General features: G+C 42.5%; 2 protein-coding genes across 3 annotated transcripts in view; one reads left to right on the top strand and one right to left on the bottom strand.

Annotated features, from left to right (window-relative positions):
- Window positions 1-19,279, top strand: part of PRKG1 (protein kinase cGMP-dependent 1) — a 1,120,820-nt gene that overhangs the window by 566,577 nt on the left and 534,964 nt on the right. The window lies entirely within an intron of this gene.
- On the bottom strand, window positions 14,803-18,810 carry CSTF2T (cleavage stimulation factor subunit 2 tau variant). Its single transcript, XM_034662372.1, has one exon. It carries the CDS (start codon window positions 18,551-18,553, stop codon window positions 16,619-16,621), a length of 1,935 nt encoding a protein of 644 aa, XP_034518263.1. The 5' UTR covers window positions 18,554-18,810; the 3' UTR covers window positions 14,803-16,618.

The raw sequence follows: 19,279 nt of genomic DNA, 5'->3' as shown, positions 1-19,279 counted from the left end.
CATAGGTGAGAAGGGATATAGGAGATACTGTATTTCTGTTTCATGGTCAACCTCTCTGTTATGAGAGTTTAAAAAATTTTTATTAAAAAAGTTTTGCTGCATAGGGTCCGGACAAACATTACAGTCTTCTTGAGCAAGAAGAGAGGATTGAAGAGCAGGAAGAGGTCTTTTGTTCCCACTATTGGCACCTTTGGCCATAACAGTTTGATTAAGACATTAATTAGAACACAAAGAGCTGGGTGGTGTCAGGTCTTGCTTTCTCAGTCTGATCTCAAAGCTCAGCGTAAGAACTACCAGTGACAAACAGGAAGGGCAACACCTATGCAGCGAGCTTCACCAGCCGCTTGACGCTTGACTTGACGCTTCTCTGCTCCCTGCAGGCCCGTACTGAAGGAAGCCATTCATGGGGAGGGTCTGAGAAGGCTTCTAACCAAACCAAGTCCATTGTATGTAAATTTTACCTTCTGTCTGGGGGAATAGGGTACTTTTTGGTTTCACATATTTCTAATGTCCAAGCATGGCTGGGGTTAGGAGTTTTTAAAAGTTTTTAATTTAATTTAATGTTTTATTTTAATTTTAGTTTTTAAATTATGATATGTTAGTCACCATACAAGTATGTCATTACCTTTTGATGTATTTTTTTTAAGATTTTATTTATTTTTCAGAGAGAGCGAGCGAGAGAGCACAAGCAGGGGGGAGCAGCAGGCAGAGGGAGAAGCAGGCTCCTCGCTAAGCAAGGAGGCCAATGAGGGACTCGAGCCCCAGACCCTGAGATCATGACCTGAGCGGAAGGCAGATGCTTCACTGACTGAGCCACCCAGTTGTCCCAGAAGTTTTTAAATAATAAGTAGATACAAGTAAAAATCCTTAGCACATGCCACCACCCGCTAGATCCACTTGAATTTGGATCTCTGGGGAGGGCGCCCAGGAATCCGTGTTTTTTCAGAAGCGTCCAGGAGAAAAGGTTTCTAACATTTAGATCTCAATCTTCCCTCACTTCAACTATCATTTCTTATTGCTACAAGTGTCTTTCTTCACTTTAGGCCGTATATGCGCTGAAAATTTATCTTGTGAAGTCAATAACCATAGTTTACGTGCAGTTGCAAGTCAGTGGTCTCTGCAAAAGGACTTGTTTTGCAAGCCTAGTGCCAAAGAAGTGAGCTAAGGGTTTTCTCTTATCCTTTCCTTATTGGCTTTTGACTGAGTTCTTGATGGTTGCAATCCCTTGGTGTCTCACTCTCGTAAAAACAGAGCCGTCTTTGGATCCCAGGAAGGTCTCCCTTGTGGATCGCTGTGAGCCAAGGGGGTATTTTCCTCCAGTTGCTGTGATTTTTTCATAATCGGGCTCTTTCAGAGAGATCTTTCTCAAATGTCACCCTGAATTGTTCATTTCCCTCCCTAAAACCCTTGCGTCTCTGCCCCTGTCTTCCAGCACAAAGATCAACCTCTTTAGCTTACCTCTTGAGGCCCTGGACAGTAGGCCTCGCTATGTCTCCTGCTACTCCTTCCAATTGCCGCCCTCGCCCAACCATTTACGCGGTCGTCTGATAGCGTGGTGCTCCTTCCTCCATCTTGGTTCAGGCAAGTCCTCTCTCCAAGGCTGGGTCCCTACTGACTCCTCAGTCTTCAAAATTCAGTTCTGTTCCAAGAGCGTGTCTCTGAATACTTGCAGATTCTGATTCTTGCAATTATGATTTTTTTTTTAAGATTTTATTTATTTGAGCGAGAGAGAGAGTGCAAGAGAGAGAACACGAGCAGCGAGAGCGGCAGAGGCAGAGGGAGAAGCAGACTCCCTGCCGAGCCTGACATGGGGCTCGATCTCAGGACCATGACCTGAGCCGAAGGAAGATGCTTAACTGACTAAGCCACCCAGGCACCCCTGCGACCGTGCTTCTTTAGTCCCATGGACTACAGTACTCTGTACTGCCTTCTACTTTGGGGGTGTATCCTTCTGGGCTGCCTAACCTCCTTCAGGGCCAAGCATCTGCTCCAAGTCCTGCAACAGAGCAGACACTGAATAAATGTACGATCAGTGGGGGCAGGATCCCTTCTGGTTGTGCTGACACATGGTGGGCATTACAGAAATGCTCACTCACTAAAAGAATAAATAAATAGAATGAGCTGGTTTTACTTGTATCTCTTGACTTCTACCTACTACATATTATGTAAGAATCTATTAAAAATGAAGTGGTGTGTTTATTTATCTAAGTACCTGGGCAATAGCTGTTGACAAGCAGTTTTAATGACACTGTTAATACTGCAAATTAGTGATAGAAATACCTAGTGAGTCGATCCACTTGGATTTTGAACCATTACCCCAAGTGATACCTAGCCATGAAATAACTTACATCCTCTATATGTGTCTTACCCAGTATGCTAACTGCTAGCCACATGTGGCAAATAACCAATTAATTAAATTTAAATATAGTTTAAAATTCAGTTCCTCGGTCTCATTAGTGTCTACATAAGTTTTCAGTAGCCACATGTAGCTAGTAGCTGCCACATTGAAAGCATTGACATAGGATATTAGATTTAAATTACTTATGTAGTGACAGGTTCATAAACTGGAAATTTACCCATTTGCTTTTATTCTGGATGAGTAAAAATTTGAAAAGAATATGGTAGGCATAAGTAAATACTCTTCAAAATATGATGAATACCTTTACATAAATCTGCTTACAGAAATTAAAAGCATTTGCTAAATTGATGCCATATAAATATTAAAGAAGATACTAATTAGGAGTTCCCAGATAAAACACATTCCATTAAAAAAAATCTGTAACTTTATAATTCAGTATTGTGGTAGTTTCCAAGTTCTGGTAAAATAAGTGTAATTATTGGATTTATGTTCTTTTACCACTCTTCACTCAAGCTGATGGTATTTCATAAAAGCTTTTACCAATATGTATAACTTTGTAGGATCATTTTCTTAAGTTAGGCTGAGAAACACTGGGTATGTGTAAAACACAAAATACTAAATAGAATTCATTAAAACACAACATTTTGGTGCATTGATTCTGAAAGTTTCAATTGACAGTGTAACAAGGTGTATATCCTGTCTTTGAAAGCACAAAGAAAGGGCTGAGTTTACATGAACACTTCATTCATAAGACAAACATTTGAGATACAGGTACCCTATATTTAACGTTATAGCAAATAGTGCAAATATTTCCTCAAGGTTTTTTATGGGGTTATTACAATTTGCTTTAGATAAAAGGAAACGTATTTTTGAAAATCTGTCCTCTATTGTACTGGATAAAGCCATAGGGAATAGAAATGTTTAAGCCATAAAAGCTCCAGCTAGATCAAACTCTGATACCATTTCTGTTGGTTTGTCTGAAACAAGATTTCAGGAGCTTGAAACCTCTCGGGTCAAACAGAGTCAGCTGTTAGAGGGTTTTTCAACTTAAGATTGGCTCCACCATTGTAAACTTTGTATTAGATTTATTCTTGTACAAAATATAGCTTTACTACATAAGGAAATAGAAGGAAAACAGTAAAGAAGAGAGGTCACATTTTTCTCTCCCTGCCCGGATCTTATGGTCCTTTATCAGATCATTCTAGATTAAAACGCCTCCTTTGGTTACTGACTTTTCTTGGGGGGTTCTTTCTTTCCTCTCCTAAAGTGGAGGTCTTCATAGCTGAGCTGAATCCGTCCGTCCTCTGTTCCCCTCTCTTTCTTTCAGAGTATTTGGAGCAGTGAACAGAGTTGGCTCATGTTTTCATATTGCTTATACAGCTTCTGTGTCCGCAGTTTTATTATTATTTTTATTTTTTTAAAGATTTTATTTATTAGAGAGAGAGAGCAATTGAATGTGCACGAGCATGCATGAGTGGGGGAGGGGAGCAGAGGGAGAGAGAGAAGCAGTCTCCCCACTTAGCAGGGAGCCCAATGAGGGGCTCTATCCTATCCGGGAGTCTGGGATCATGACCTGAGATGAAGGCAGATGCTTAACTGACTGAGCCATGGCTTTATTTTTTAAGGAATGATATCAGTATCTAGCACAAATCACGGACTAAGAGCTTACTAGATGTAGGCATGGTGCGGAGTGCATTATCGAACAGTCCTCTCAGCTGGCCCAGGAAGTGGTGCACTCAGCGTACAGATTCTTTTTTTTTTTTTTTAAAGATTTTATTTATTTATTCGACAGAGATAGAGACAGCCAGTGAGAGAGGGAACAGAAGGAGGGGGAGTGGGAGAGGAAGAAGCAGGCTCATAGCGGAAGAGCCTGATGTGGGGCTCGATCCCATAACGCCGGGATCACGCCCTGAGCCGAAGGCAGACGCTTAACAGCTGTGCCACCCGGGCGCCCCTCAGCGTACAGATTCTGAAAAGAGGCACAGAGGCAGTATTGCCGCAGCCAGAATTTGAACACAGGCAGAGGCCACACTCTTTATTACAAGACTGTACTGCCTCCTTTTGGAAAAGCATCCTCTCTAGTCCCTTGGATGCAGCTAATGTCTATGTCTTCACAGCATAGGGGAGGACAAAGTTTTCCTCAAACCTCTTAGGCTCCCTGGCTGGGTCTGAAAGTTAAACTGACCAAGAGAGATTACCAAGAGAAAAGCATACACATTTATTCAATAATAGTCTTCCGTGATACAGGGACCTTCACAGGGAAGTGAAGACTGGAAGAAACAGAGCTGAGTATTGTTATGCTAGGTTCGATCGAAAGTGGGCAGAAATAGGTCAGAGAACATGAGTTAAGTGTAGTGAACTGGGGGAAATTGAGCAAGGTCTGTGAGTTCTTCTCAGAATGCCTTAGTCTTTGAAGATAAGGATGTTCCTTTCCTCGGGGTATAGGGAGGCACCTCCCACCAGAGGGTTTTATGACCTCTTTCTGGAGTTTAGGAGACAGGGAAGGTCAGAGTGACCTTCTTCCATTTTTTTCAAACCCCTTCAGCTTAAGATATTCAATATACCAAGATACCAAATTCTGGGGTAGTATGCCCTGAACCCCTTCAAGAGTACCAAAAATGATTAGCTACATTTTCAAAAAGATTTAAGAATGTAATTGCAAACCCTTGCTTCTAACACTGCAATTTGATTCCTCCTATTGTAGGTATTTAAGTGATTCTTAAATCACTTAAGAACTAATTTCATGTTTTAGAGACTTTGTCATCTGACCATCTGCTTACCTAAAATAGAAATCCTGAAATCAAAAAACATTTTATTTTTAGCAAATGGATTACAGGGAAAAGACATTTCTCCAAAGACATACAGATAGCCAATGAATAGCACATGAAGAGATACTGAATATCGTTAGCCATCAAGGAAGTGAAATCAGAGCTACAAGGGGATTCACATACATTTGCATGGCCATGATCAAAAATAAATTACCCAGTGTTGACAAAGATGTGGAGAAACTGGAATCCTCATGTGTGGCTGGTGGGAATGTAAAATGGTGCAGTCGCTGTGGAAAGCAGTCTGACAGTTCTTCTAAAGGTTGACATAGAGTTATCATATGATGTAGCAATTCTGAGCCTAGGTGTATACCCAACAGAAATGAAACACATGGGCACACAAAAACTTGCATACACATGTCCATAGCCCCACCATTTGTAACAGGCAAAAAGTAGAAACAACACGAATATCTATTAACTGGTGAATGGATAAACAGGAGTGGTATATCCATACAATGGAATATTATTTGGCAATAAAAATAGGAACAAAGTACTGGCATATGAGATGACATGGACAACTCTCGAAAACACGCTGAGTGAAAGAAATGAGTCACAGAAGGCCACATGTTGAATGATTCCATTTATACAGACTTGAGAGTGTCTGTAGAGACAGAAAGCAGATCAGTGGTTGCCTAGGGCCGAGTGGGGAGGAGAAGGGAGAGAGGGTACTCATGAGTATAAGGGTTTGTTATTGGGGTCATAAACATGATCTCAACTTAGGTTGTTGTAATGGTTGCACAACTATGAATATTTATGCTTTACATGGGTGTACTTTAAGTAAAATTTTTTTAAAGTCACATGAAAAATACATCTCAGGATTGTTTAAATTCGATACTGACTAGAGTAAAATACAAGGGCATATTTAATTTTATAGATTTCTTGTAAACCATACTTATTCCATATAAATGTTCTTACATTTTAAGTTTTGATTTTTCAATTTTTTTTTAATCTCTATTCCATCAAAGCCCAGGCTTAGTGCTTGGTTCTCGAAAGGGAAAGAAAAAACATATGTAAGGGTAAAAGGTTGATTTACGAATCTTTCACTGTTGCCTTAAAGTCACCTCTTCTAGACTTGTGATGGCCTTTCTCACTCAGTGAGACAAGCCTGATGGTCTCTGAAAGTGTGAAAACTGTTCTGCCTACTCTCTAACCCTTCTTAAAGCAGAATGATGTGATGGGGAGAGTAAGGGCTGGGAGTCAGACAAATGTGGGTTCCTGTAAGCTCTGGGACTCAGGGCCAACCTGTGAGCTTCCCTAAGCATGTTTCTTCCGACTGCCTCCATGTTTTAATCAAATTAGAGATGATGTATGTGAAGTGCCTGGCATTTAGTAGGTTCTTTTCTTAAAAAAAGAGATTTTATTTATTTATTTGAGAGACAGAGCACAGATAGAGAGAGAAGGAGAGGGAGAGGCAGACTGCCCACCAAGCAGGGAGCCCGACTCTGGGCTCTATCCCATGACCTGAGCTGAAGGCAGACGCTTAACCAACTGAGCCACCCTGGTGCCCCTTAACAGGTTCTTGATAGATGCTTTTGATGTATTAACCATGACCCAGCCTTCCCAAAGAGGGCATGGAATGGAATTTAGGACAGAAATCCATGTGAGTGCTGGAGTACCTCAAAGACCCTTGTTACTACCACCTTCCTCCCTGAAGAACAAGGATCTCTCCTGCCCCTAATCTTGTGGCTGATGCCTAAAACCCCACTATTAGAAGCTATTTTCAGCAATTCAAAATATTTGATCATTGTGTAAATAAAGATGCCAACTGGAGTAAAAATATTTTAAGCGGTGATATTCCACGCCTATATTGATGTAAGTGGATTTTTCTTCCTTATTAAAATGAAACAAGGAAGGCTTTCGTAGTATGGCACGCAAGATCCAACGGACACAATCAATGCCTAAAGGTGAGCTGGAGAGAACACTATTTGCTTGGGTTGGCAGCACGATCATGTCTGCGAAGCAGGTCAGTGGTTTGCCAGGTGGGGGTGTGGGGGGGTGGTGGCTTAGTGGGGAAAAAGAAAAAACATTCAGCACCTCCCCCAACCCGTCTTACTCCTTCTCTCCCTTGAGGAGCCAATTTGTACAGAAACACAGTTTTCCAGCCCTTGTAATTGCAAGACTCCATCCAGTGTTGGCCCTCACAGAGATGAGTTTCATAGTCCTGCTTTGGCTGGTCCTGGCTGTGTCTGTGGCCAGGTCATCAGTCTTTCCCCTCCGCGTGAATAAATTCTGAGTGAAAGAAAGGACAAGGGATACAGAAAAGCCTCTTCTCTCCCCAGGATAATCCAGCTCAAATTCTTCAGGAGGGGCAGCTTTGCGCCCTTTTAAACCAAGGCTATTATTGCTCAAGGCTCAACCAGTTTGCGTGTCCCAGTGGAGACACTAAGGGGGGGGGGGATTACTAAAACGTGTTTATCTGAAAACAATGACAACAAAATCCCTACCAACCAAAGATCCTGGAGCTCATCTCACTTCTAATTCAAAAAGCACTCTAATTAAGCAAATTTTGTTTCCCCTCTAGGCAAACAAAGCCTGAAATTAGGATGGAATACAAGTAGTGTGAACACATGTGAAAATGAGAGGTTCAAGTGTTCCAAGGTCATCCTCACAGACTCACAATGGTGCTTTGATGTCACCACTTGGAGGGCCTTGATTTGAATTTAAATGTGTGTGCTAGACATGTTTTGAGTTAAATCGCTTAAACCCAATGTAAACTTTTCTTTAAGAGAAAAACAAAAATTTTAATTTGCTTAATTTACAAATGTCCATTTGGTTAATCTGCACCCTTAATTGTGATCAGGTTCAAAGCCGAAGTTGAAAAGCGTAAATTACAGCAGGGTTTTGATACCATTTCCAATAATGTTATTGGAAAAAATTAATAGAGCAAATGCTGGGCAGATACTTTTAAGTGCTTTTGTTATATAGGTCCTTTTTGGGGGGTGAGGTGCAGAGGAACATTTAGATGAGATTCAGAAAGTATTTGGCAGATTTCCTTTTTTTTTTTTTTTTTTTTTTTTTTTTTTTGGCAGGAGAATTCTATAGAGTTTATTCTCACTGAAACGTAAGCAGGCTGAACTTATGGTTTCAAGATCTCTTCTGTTGTCCTGATGATAAAGTGTGTGAGGGTTAGGTAGGACATATTCCTGGACTATAGGCAGAGACATTTACAAAAGGAACTATAGTATCCAAGTGTAAACCCAACATTCTTGTCGTTGTAGTAGATCTTGCCGGGAGCACTATGAGATTTGCAGATTATAAAACAATTCAGATTTTACGAGAGACTTTTTAGAAAAGATGGCGTTCATCCGAGAGAGTCACTCTTAGTCACCACTTGGCTGAAATAAATTTTGATGCATGATGTTTCTGGTGATAATATGTACTAAATATAACGATATTGCTTCTAATCGATTTGCCACAGCTTTCCCTCCACCCCCGAGAAAACAGGGTAACACAGAGACTAAATGCAAACTGAGGTGACCTTCCCATTTCAAACTATAGTATTTTATGTTCCCTTTCCTCTTAAGCCTAATGTTCACTAGATTATCTGTGACGGAAGAGGATTTCTATTTGCTTGTTTTTCAATCCAGCTTCTAACAGAGGGGTGTCTCATTTATTTATCCTCAGCCTGGGTAGGCAAAAGCAAAAATCAACTGTTGGGATTACATCAAACTAAAAAGCTTTTGCATAGGAAAGGAGACTCAGCAAAATGAAAAGGCAACCTAATGAATGGCAGAAGATATTGGCAAATGATATATCCGATAAGGGGTTAATATCCAGGGGGGGCCTCAGGGCTCAGTCGGTTAAGTGGCTGACTCTTGATTTGGGCTCAGGTCACAATCTCTATCCCAGGGTCTGAGATTGAGCTCTGTGCTCAGCAGGGAGTCCGCTTGAGATTCTCTCTCTTCCTTGCCCTCTGCCCCTCCCCTTCTGCTCACGTGCTTTCTCTCTGTCAAATAAATAAATCTTTAAAAAAATAATAAAAAATATAAATAAATAAATAAAAAATGAGAGAAGAGAAATAACAACCAACACCACAGAAAAACAAATAAGAGAATATAATGAGAAACTAGATGCTAACAAATTGGACAACCTAGAAGAAATGAATAAATTCCTAGAAACATATTCATTTACAAAACTGAAACAGGAAGAAGTAGAAAACTTGAACAAACTGATAACCAGTAAAGAAATTGAGTCAGTAATAAAAAAAACTCCCAAGGAAAAAAAGATCCAGGACCAGAAGTCATCACATGCAAATTTAAAAAAGGATCAATACCTATTCTTCTTAAACTATTCCAAAAATTAGAAGAGGAAGGAAAACTTCCAAATTCATTCTATGAGGCCAGCATTACCCAAAACCAGAAAAGACATCATTAAAAAAGAAAACTACAGGCTAATATCCCTGATTAACACGGATGCAAAAATCCTCAACAAAATACCAGCAAAAAGGATCCAACAATACATTAAAAAATCATTCACCACGATGAAGTGGGATTTATTCATGGGTTGTATGGGGGTTCAATATTTGCAAATAAATCAATGCAATACACCACATTAATAAAAGGAAGGATAACAGTGTATGATTATTTCAATAATGCAAAAAAGCATTTGGCAAAGTACAACATTCATTCATGATAAAAACCCTCAAGAGAGTCGATTTTGAGGGAACATAAGTCAACATAATAAAGGCCATATATGAAAACCCCACAGCTAACGTTGTTCTTAATTGGGAAAAACAGAGTTTTCCCCTAAAGTCAGGAACAAGACAAAGACGCCCGCTCTCGCCACTTTTATTCAACATAGTACTGGAAGTCGTAGGCCCAGCAAACAGAAGAAATGAAAAGAATCCATATTGGTCAGGAAGAGGTAAAACTTTCATTATTTGCAGAGGACATGAAATAGAAAACTTGAAACACTCCACCAAAACACTACTAGAACTGATAAATGAATTCAGTCAAATTGCACGATGTGAAAGCAATATACAGAAATCTGTTGCATTTCTATACACCAATAATGAAGTGGCAGAAAGAGAAATTAAGAAAACAATCCCATTTACAATTGCATCCAAAATAGTAAGATACTTAGGAATAAACCTAACCAAAGAGGTGAAAGACCTGTACTCTGAAAACTATAAAACACTGATGAAAATAACTGAAGACACAAAGAAATGGAAAGGCATTCCATCCTCACATATTGCAAGAATAAATATCATATAATGTCTATGTTACCCAAAGCAATCTACACATTTAAATGCAATCCCTATCAAAATACCAACAGCATTTTTCACAGAACTAGAACAAACCTAAAATGTGTGTGGAACCACAAAAGACCCCGGATAGCCAGAGCAGTCTTCACAAAGAAAAGCAAAGCTGGAAACATCATAATTCTGGATTTCAGGTTATAATACAAAGCTGTAGTGATCAAAACAGTATGGTACTGGCACAATAACAGACACATAGATCAATGGACAGAATAGAAAATTCAGAAATGAGTTTTCTGAAAAATTTCTGCAAGAAAATTGAAGGTTTTGATATAATGCTTTATCTATGATTATGAGTTTCAGATTTCAAAGATTTTTGTTTGTTTGTTTGTTCTTTTTTAGAGAGAGAGTGCTAGTGCATGCCTGAGCTGGAACAGGGAAGGGAAGAGAGAGACGGAGAGAGAATCTCAAGCAGACCCCCTTCCTGACCCTCCCCCGCACAGAACCCGACATGGGGCTCAATCTCACCACTCTGAGATCATGATCTGAGCCAAAATCAAAGTTGGTTGCTCAACTGACTGAGCCACACAAGTGCCCCTAGATTTCAAAGAATTTTTTTTAAAGGTTTTATTTATTTGGCACAGCGAGAGACCATGAGCAGGGGGAGGGGCAGAGGGAGAAAGACAGACAGACTCCCAGCCGAGGAAGGAGCCCAATGCGGGACTCCAACCCAGGACGCTGGGATCATGACCAGAGCCGAAGGCAGAAGTTTGACTGAGCCACCCAGGTGCCCCTCAAAGATTTTTTAAAGTATTTTTTCAGTTATGTTGCCCCCACAAGATTTAGCAATCCCTTTTTAGCCAGTTACCTGTATCAAGACATTCCACATCACTTTCATAGAAATAATGTTTTTTGCATTCATATAAATAATGTATCTATTTCCATCTTTGTGTGTATTACAGACATTAGTACAATGGGCATAACCCGGTTTATGAACAAACACAGCTGACATAAGTATGCATTCATCATCACGAGGCAGGAAGGCAGGGTCCGAGAAACCAGGGGGAGATCCTACAGGACCAGCCAAGAGGGTCCTTGGTTTCACGCAGGATAGAAATCAAGCGCACGCCAGAGGAAGTGGAAAGAGAGTTTATTAGTGTAAGTGATGGAGAGAGAATAGCAGACGGAGCATCTGGGAGATGTAGAGAAGAAAGAAAAATGAGTCTCATCGTTGCTTGGGGCTAAGGGTTTATATTGGAAAAGGGTCTAGGGTCCGTGTTCCTCTAGGAATCCAGGACAGGGACCAATCAAAGGCAAGTCCCAGGTGAACAATAGGGGTTATTCCATAAATGACCCGAGGCCAGGGTTTCGGTGCCAGAGTCAGCCAAGGTTTATTCGAAGCTAATGACCCAGAACATGTTCAGGAGCTGGCTCTTCTTGGATGTTATTAGGTGTTTGAGGGCCTAGGAGAAACTCAGAGAATGCTTGACTCACTCGCTTCCTCTTTGAAGTGAGAATAAAGCTTCTCGGGCTTATTTGGAGGCAAAATACCGAACAGGAGTCCGTGGGACTTGGCAGAAAAAGAGCAGAGATGGAGCCTTTCTCAAATGGAGTCCCTCCAGCCTCCCAACCTCAACAGTTTTCATAGAAATCCCCTTTTATTTTTTTTTTTGCAAACATATTCCGCAGACTCACACGTACTTCATAGCTGTGTCTGTATCTATACCGCTCTGCCTGGCCTGTCTCCTCATCTACACATTATAGCAGGCACACAGCCAGCATCACTCTGGGAACAGACACAATGGACAGGACAAATAGGAGGTCATAATGAAGAGTAACTCCTTAAGGGCCATCCTCAAGTTTCGTAGGTGGTGGTGGTTTTTACCCTCACAGAGCCAGGATGGCATCTGGAAATGTTTTAATTCCTTCTTATTTATGTTGCTGTGTTATTTAACATGTGAACAAGGGTGATGTTTAGGACACAGAATATGACTTTATGGATGTTAGTGCACTAAGCAAACCCTATATAGGCCTTTTCATCCCATTATGAACTCAACTATATGATTTTTAATGTGGTTCATGTTTTGAATGTTATTTAAAATGAACCTTTAAGGTAAAGGAAATTGGGGACTGAGTTAGAGCCGATGTATCTTGTTCTGTGAAATTTCCAAGAATAAAGAGATAGATTCACAAACATGGAGGTTGTCTGATATTCTTTCTAGGTAATAGAGCAGTCAAAGGCTGACAGAATTTTGGTTAAGACAGGTTATTAAGTAAAGAGACAAAATAATTTTCGGGGGGGAACTGCCGGTTTCATTGCTTGACGCCCAAGAGATACGCCATTCTGCTTTTGTGAGAGACAACAAATAAGTAATCAAACATTCTTTTTTTAAATGACCGACCTTTGTGACATGTGAGATTGATTTCAAATGTCTGCAGATTTAATCTATCCTGGATCATACAAAGCAATTATGGCTGAGAATGTTGTGTATTTTATTCTAACTCTTTAGTGATTAGTTACCTACCTTTGGCACCTACATTAACTCCTGCTGACAAAGAATTGTCATTTACCAGAATACTTCAGCTTTTTTCCTAGGGTAATACTTTAGTGTTTTATGTACAGTGTTTAATAATCACTGATTTTGTTATTTTTGATAATCCTACCCCAATGTCACTTTTGATGCAATACAGGCCCTTTACTGGCACAAGGTTTATTTGTGGTAGAAAAATACCGAGAAACACGCTGTTAACATCTCATGAGAAAGGTGATTTGTAATATGAACACTTATAAAGCTGAATTTTCAACTAAAGGAGTAAATGTTTGCTTCAAAGTGCAGAAAAGCAAGTGAAAATATTAGAAGATCTAGTTAAGATTTGGAATATGTATATGTACGAAATATTTTAACAAACTATATACCAATATCATAATATTCATACTATTGAAGTTAATAATAGTAGCATTAATGATATCGTTTTAAATATATTAATTACCTTAAAATGAATTAGTTCTTGACGATGGGATATTCTTGACAAGACTGATGAGCAAAGCCAGCTCCAAGCAGAGGTCTGTCCAGAGATTAACTGACAATATAAAGCAGTGAGAGGCTGACTTACTCTGTTGTGAGAAGACCATGAGACGTTACCGATAATTCAGTCCCTGCCACAGTGGGTGGCTGCACATAATTATCCTTAGGCCTCGTCAGACCTAAGAGGAAGGCCTGACACACCACAGGAAGTTAGGTTCTGTGTGCTTAGTTAACGTCCCATCAGAGCATGGGAAAGCAAGACGCTTTGCAAACTGAGATTATATTAAGGTTTTTGGTTTGGGTTTGTTTGTTTTTGAGGCTTTTCTACCATTACAATTCTGAAAAGTGTTGTTGAAAGTCACACATGATCTCACTTGGATTAGTCTACCTTCATCTGGGATTCACACTGGTTTGTTTATAGCTTATCAAGCAACTCCTAAAATATAAGAGGGGAAGGGCTAAGGGGCAGGCACTGATTAAAGCTGACCTTTTCATATTCCCAAGAAACATACCGCTCAGGAGGAATAAGGCCTTGGGCATTTACAAAATCGGTGCTTCACTCTACCGTCTCTAGGTATCACCACTGTGAAAGAATTTGTGATTGCATTTGTAGCCTGTCCATATTTGGGGAAATGCAGGATGCTCAAGGTTACAACTGGTGATTATGTAGTAAAACATCTAAGATTCTGATTATAGCGTAAGTATTGCTTGAATCGCCATCAAATGAAACGAGGCTCTATCCATCAGTACTGAGACAGACAGTGGACTGGAAGCAAGGAGAACCCACTTTGTAAGGTCTATCAGAGCAAAGGAGATTGCTTCTGTTATCCGTTACTAGTTTATTTTCTAATGTAACTCGTGGTTATAGCTCATTTGTTCTGTGTAGAATCTAAATCTTTTTTTGGGAAAATGGGATTTTTCCCCTTAAGACTGAATGTTTTGTCCTTTCTCACCTGGGATTTCGGCATAGCAAACACAGAAATGAGGGACAGTCCATGTTCTGAGTTTCTGGTTGAAAAGTGGGAGTCGGGGATGGAGGGTCAAGTAAAATTGCGGGCTGCAATGTATCTAGTGCTGTCAGTTAGGAAGATAACTGTAAGGTCTTCCTGGGACATGGAGAAGAGTTCTCTGTGGGGGACACAAACAAAAGGCCGAATATCTGGGCATGCACCAAGATACTGCTATTGACACCAACCACAGAATAACATGTGTTTATAATTATTTCAACTGTGGAACTACACAGATGATGAATTCAAGAAAGGGATTTAATTTTTTTTTTTCTTTTAGTATTGCCTTTTTCATTTAAAAGGAAGTATTCAGACCCATGGATCTCTCAGGGATAGATATCTTTTCATTAATTCATTCATTAAAAAACATCAGATACTGAAGTCATCCTTAATTTTACATTCCTTTTATTTAGTCTGCACTGAACAATTCAGATTTAATTACACAAAAAACATAACATCTAAGTTTTCACTTAGAGCCCTTCGGTGAAAGCTTTGGGATAAAGCAACTGTAACTTCCAAGTAATCAAGCCAACTCTGTGAATTAATATTAACCAGAACTATCACACATGTAAAGGAGTTATCCTCTCCAATATGTGGGGAAGCATATAGAAAACACGGCTAAGTGGACATTATGAACAACAATAAAAAATACAAGAACAGGTGGCAGGAAATAGCACAGGGAAGAAAACTTTGTATAAAGAGTCAAGTACCCAGTTAAGATGTAAAAACCTCGTAAGGGAAAAATTCAGTTTCCAGGTTTCAGCTCTCTCCTTGTATTAAGTGCTATTTTTTCCTCTGTTACTAGACATTGGTTTTTCTTTTCCAGAGTAAGAGCACCCGGTTATTTGGGTGTTTATGCTTCTGTTAATTTTAATTTGGTCTATGATATAAATTTGGTCTGTGTGTCCACCCACATCTTCAAGGCTTAAAAATAAATCAGGTAGTAGCTCTAAAGAAAATGTGGTAAGCCCCACCTTCCTACTGATTTTTAAGTCTCTCACAGGTATGTATATTAGGGCTAACTGGCTTTATTGTGAAAAGTAAAGTGAGTAATAATTAGCTGAGCAGAGGTTTCTCTATGTACCTGGGTCTCAATTACTCTTGATAACACAGTGACAGGTAAGTAGATCCGCAAATAAGAAAACTGAAAGGCATGTTAAATGTTGGAGAGACTAAGATTTTTAAGTCCTGATTCTGGTTGACCACATGGATACCATCTATATATGGACAGTAGTCACCAGGAACCTGGGAACTGTACTGCATGAAGCTTTCTGCTACTTATGACAAGTCCAATGCTGTGCAGAATTCACCCAGATAAACTGGTCCCTAGACACTGATTTTTAGAAAGAATGTGAGAGAATTATTGAGATTCGTATTCAGGGCTTAAAGACTTGAGAAACAGGAAGGTATTGAGAGAAGCTGCGTCTCGTTGGAGCAGCCTTCAGTAACCTGGCTGATCCCAGAACTGTCCCAGCAAAATCGTCCCCCTCAAGGCCAGGCCAGAATACTGCTGGTGTCTGAATGGTGGGATGAGTGAAACATCTCACCAGATGCATTCCTGGATGTTTCTGGTAGCACAGCTTGAAAACAAAAAAACAGAAAACAATTCTAATACAAGTTGAGACTTACCCTGTTAGCACTAACATTCTGAAATATTTCCAAAACACTAAAACGACACTTAACCTAATACAGCATTCTATTGTCCCCAAAATTGGATTTTGTATTTTAAATGGCTTACTAAAAAATATATCTTAAAATTTTGAGGTAAACGTCTTTATTTTCTTACACAACCAAAAATCTTGAACTATCTTAGTACATTACCATTTTAACAGGTCATAGTTTAGTCTTTATGTGCAGTTTTCACTGTTTAACCCAGTATTTTTTTTAAATGTAGTTAACATAGTGTAGACACTTTTAATATTGCTGCATATCCTTCGTAATCTTACTTGGTATACTATAACCATGTTCAGAGTTATTTTTGTATATTTACAGTGAATAAAAGTGAACAGACCCACTGCTTCCTCCCCCTACCCCCCCATTAAAAATAAAAACAAAAACAAAAGACAACAAGATGAAATGAGATAAAATTCCGGGAAGGAAAACCTAATCATTCAAATGTGGGGATGCAGAAGTCAGCTTTTTGCATCCATTCTCCATGCTACAGAAAAACTTTGAGACAGCTGCCAGATATTTCCTAAAACCTTTCAAGAAGCCCCAGTAGATTTCTGAATTTGTTCCTTTAAAATTAGGATGCTCTGCCTTTGCTCAGGAGGCAGCATGGCAATCTGATCTGCAGTCAGCTGAAGAACCTGCATGATCAGAGCTGCCTTTTCTTGATCCTGTGGGGTTACCTGGCTCTGCCCAGGACTGAAACTGCTAGCCTGGCCTCCACCTTGCTTGCCTGCTCCCTGCATGCCTGTTCCCTGTATGCCCGCCCCCTGCATGCCCACTGCTTGTATGCCCGCCCCCTGCATGCCTGTTCCTTGTATGCCCGCCCCCTGCATGCCTGTCCCTTGTATGCCCGCTCCCTGCATGCCTGTCCCTTGTATGCCCGCCCCTTGCATGCCTGCTCCCTGCATGCCCGCTCCTTGTATGCCTGCCCCCTGCATGCCAGCTCCAGGATTTCCCACCCCTGAAATGCCTGAGACCTGTCTAGGAACCTGAGGACCACCTGCCCCCATATTAATGGGCCCAGGTCCCTGGATTCCACCAGTCATAGGGCCTCTGGAACTGGGGCCAGGGCCCCGTATCTCCATCCCTCTTGCGTCTATGCCTCTCGCTTCCATCCCTCTGGTTTCCATCGCACAGGTCTCCATTCCTCTTCTCTCCATTACTCGTGTCTCTAAGACTTCAGTCTCCATGGCTCGAGTCTCCATCCCTCGAGAATCTCTACTACTTCTACCATCCATAGGGAGTCCCCTCTGATCTATCATGGGTCCCCTGGGCTCTCCAATCAGCAGTCTGGGATCTGCTAATGGCCCTCCCCTCATCTCATGTGAGGAAGGGCCACGGCCATCATGACCAGAGGCATGGTGCATGGGGGGGCCCTGATGAGGTGGGCCAAGATAGCCTCTGGGCTCTACTTCTCCAGTGACTGAAAGCAGAGTCCCTCCACGTGGGTCGTTTGGAGCGTCTCCCAACAGTCCTCGAGGAGGGAGGCCCCCGGCAGTCATAGGCCCACGAGGTATAGGAGCTCTAGGATCCGACATCTGCACCTGTCCCCGCTCTAACGGGACTGGACCCACGCCTGGCATTCCAACCTGGGGCTGCATTCCTCCACCAGGAGTTAAGGCACCAGGCCCAGGTCCGGGAACGGCGGCTGAAATGGGGCCCGGGGCCGGAATCCCCCCCTGGATAGGGGTCTGCATCAGAGGAGGGATGTCTTTGACGGGTCTTCTGGCCATATGCTGAGGCTGCGGGGCAGAAGGGTTCTGCTGGTTGAGCAGAACACTGGGACTGGGGCCGGGGCCGGGGCCGGGGCCAGGGCAGAGGCCGGGGCCGGGGCCGGGGCCGGAGACAGGCTGGGATTTGCCCGGGATCAGCGGTGTGACATGTATCTTGCGGTGCAGGATCTTGAGCGCGATCTCGGGGTCCATGATCCTCATGACCACCTGGGCCTGCAGCAGCGCGTAGGCCAGCTGAGGGTTCTGGAGCAGCATGTTCCGCGCTTCCTGGTGACTGTTCTGCACACACAGCTTCATCTGCTTCATGAGCTCGAACATCTGCTCCGGGGGCAGGCTGGCGACCGCCCTGGTGATGGACTCGGGGGCGTCCTCGGGGTCGATGGGGTCCCCGTACGGGGAGTCGATGATGGGCGCCGCAGGCCCGAGGCTCTTGAGCTCCTCCTTGTTCTTCTCGCTGGCGGCGTTGTCCACCCGCAGCGCCCTGCCGCTGAACTCGCGCCCGTTGAGGTTCCGCATGGCACTGAGCGCGGTCTCCTGGTCCTGGTACTCGCAGAAGCCATAGCCCTTGGGCTTACCCGTTTCGCGGTCGTACACCAGCCGGAAGCTGACCACCGAACCCACCTCCGAGAAAATGTCCTTCAGCTGCTCCTCGGTGGCCTCGTACGGAATGTTCCCCACGAACACGGAACGCAGCGACCGATCCATCGCCGGGTCTCTCACCGCCAAACTCGACATGATTCCGGTTGGGCACACAGCGGAGAGCCGATTTTTCCAAGAGTCGTCCGCTTGCGACCCACACTTCCGCTGAGCAACGGAAGCGGCTCTCAGAGCCCGGGCGGGAAACGCAGCGACGCGACCGAATCGTTCCGTTCGTCCGCGGAAGCCGCACCACCTCTGTGTTCCCCTCACTACCTCAGCTAGTGGTTTCTGCCGCAGGGCTTTCGTAATTCCGTCAGCTCCTTGTTACCGAGAGGCACGATTCCCTTCTCTCTTATTCTGAAGACTTTCCATGGCGATCCACCACGGCCGCCGGGTAAAGCTGGGCGCGGGCTGACCACAGTAAAGATGGCCGCAGGGGTTTCACCGTGGGAACCGGGAGCGGCCGCCTCCCTTGACGTCAGGGGCGCTTTTGCTTCCGTTTGCCCGGCGGGAAATCGCCAACCGTAGGGGGGTCAGGGCGCCGTGTTCTTGGTTCTGACGCCAGTGTCTCCTGTAGCCTCCCTCCCAGCTTCCTCCGGTCCTATTTAAACCATGTTTAAAATCCCATTGCGGACTATGAGGTAAAAGTGTAGGCGTTTCAGAGCAGTTTGGCATGTGCTCCCTGACATACAACAGTAACAGCCCCGGTTCAGAAAACATTTTGGAAAAAAAAGAAAAAAAGAAAACATTTTGGAAGAGGAGCTGCCCGAGGCCCCAGTGTGGCGCGTGCAACCGCAGGCAGCGGTCCCTGTGCAGACAGTC

The sequence above is a fragment of the Ailuropoda melanoleuca genome, chromosome 6 (assembly GCF_002007445.2).
Source record: "Ailuropoda melanoleuca isolate Jingjing chromosome 6, ASM200744v2, whole genome shotgun sequence".
Classification (NCBI taxonomy): Eukaryota; Metazoa; Chordata; class Mammalia; order Carnivora; family Ursidae; genus Ailuropoda; species Ailuropoda melanoleuca.
The sequence above is the reverse complement of the archived record's forward strand: the minus strand, read 5'-3'. Positions and strand labels throughout refer to the sequence as shown.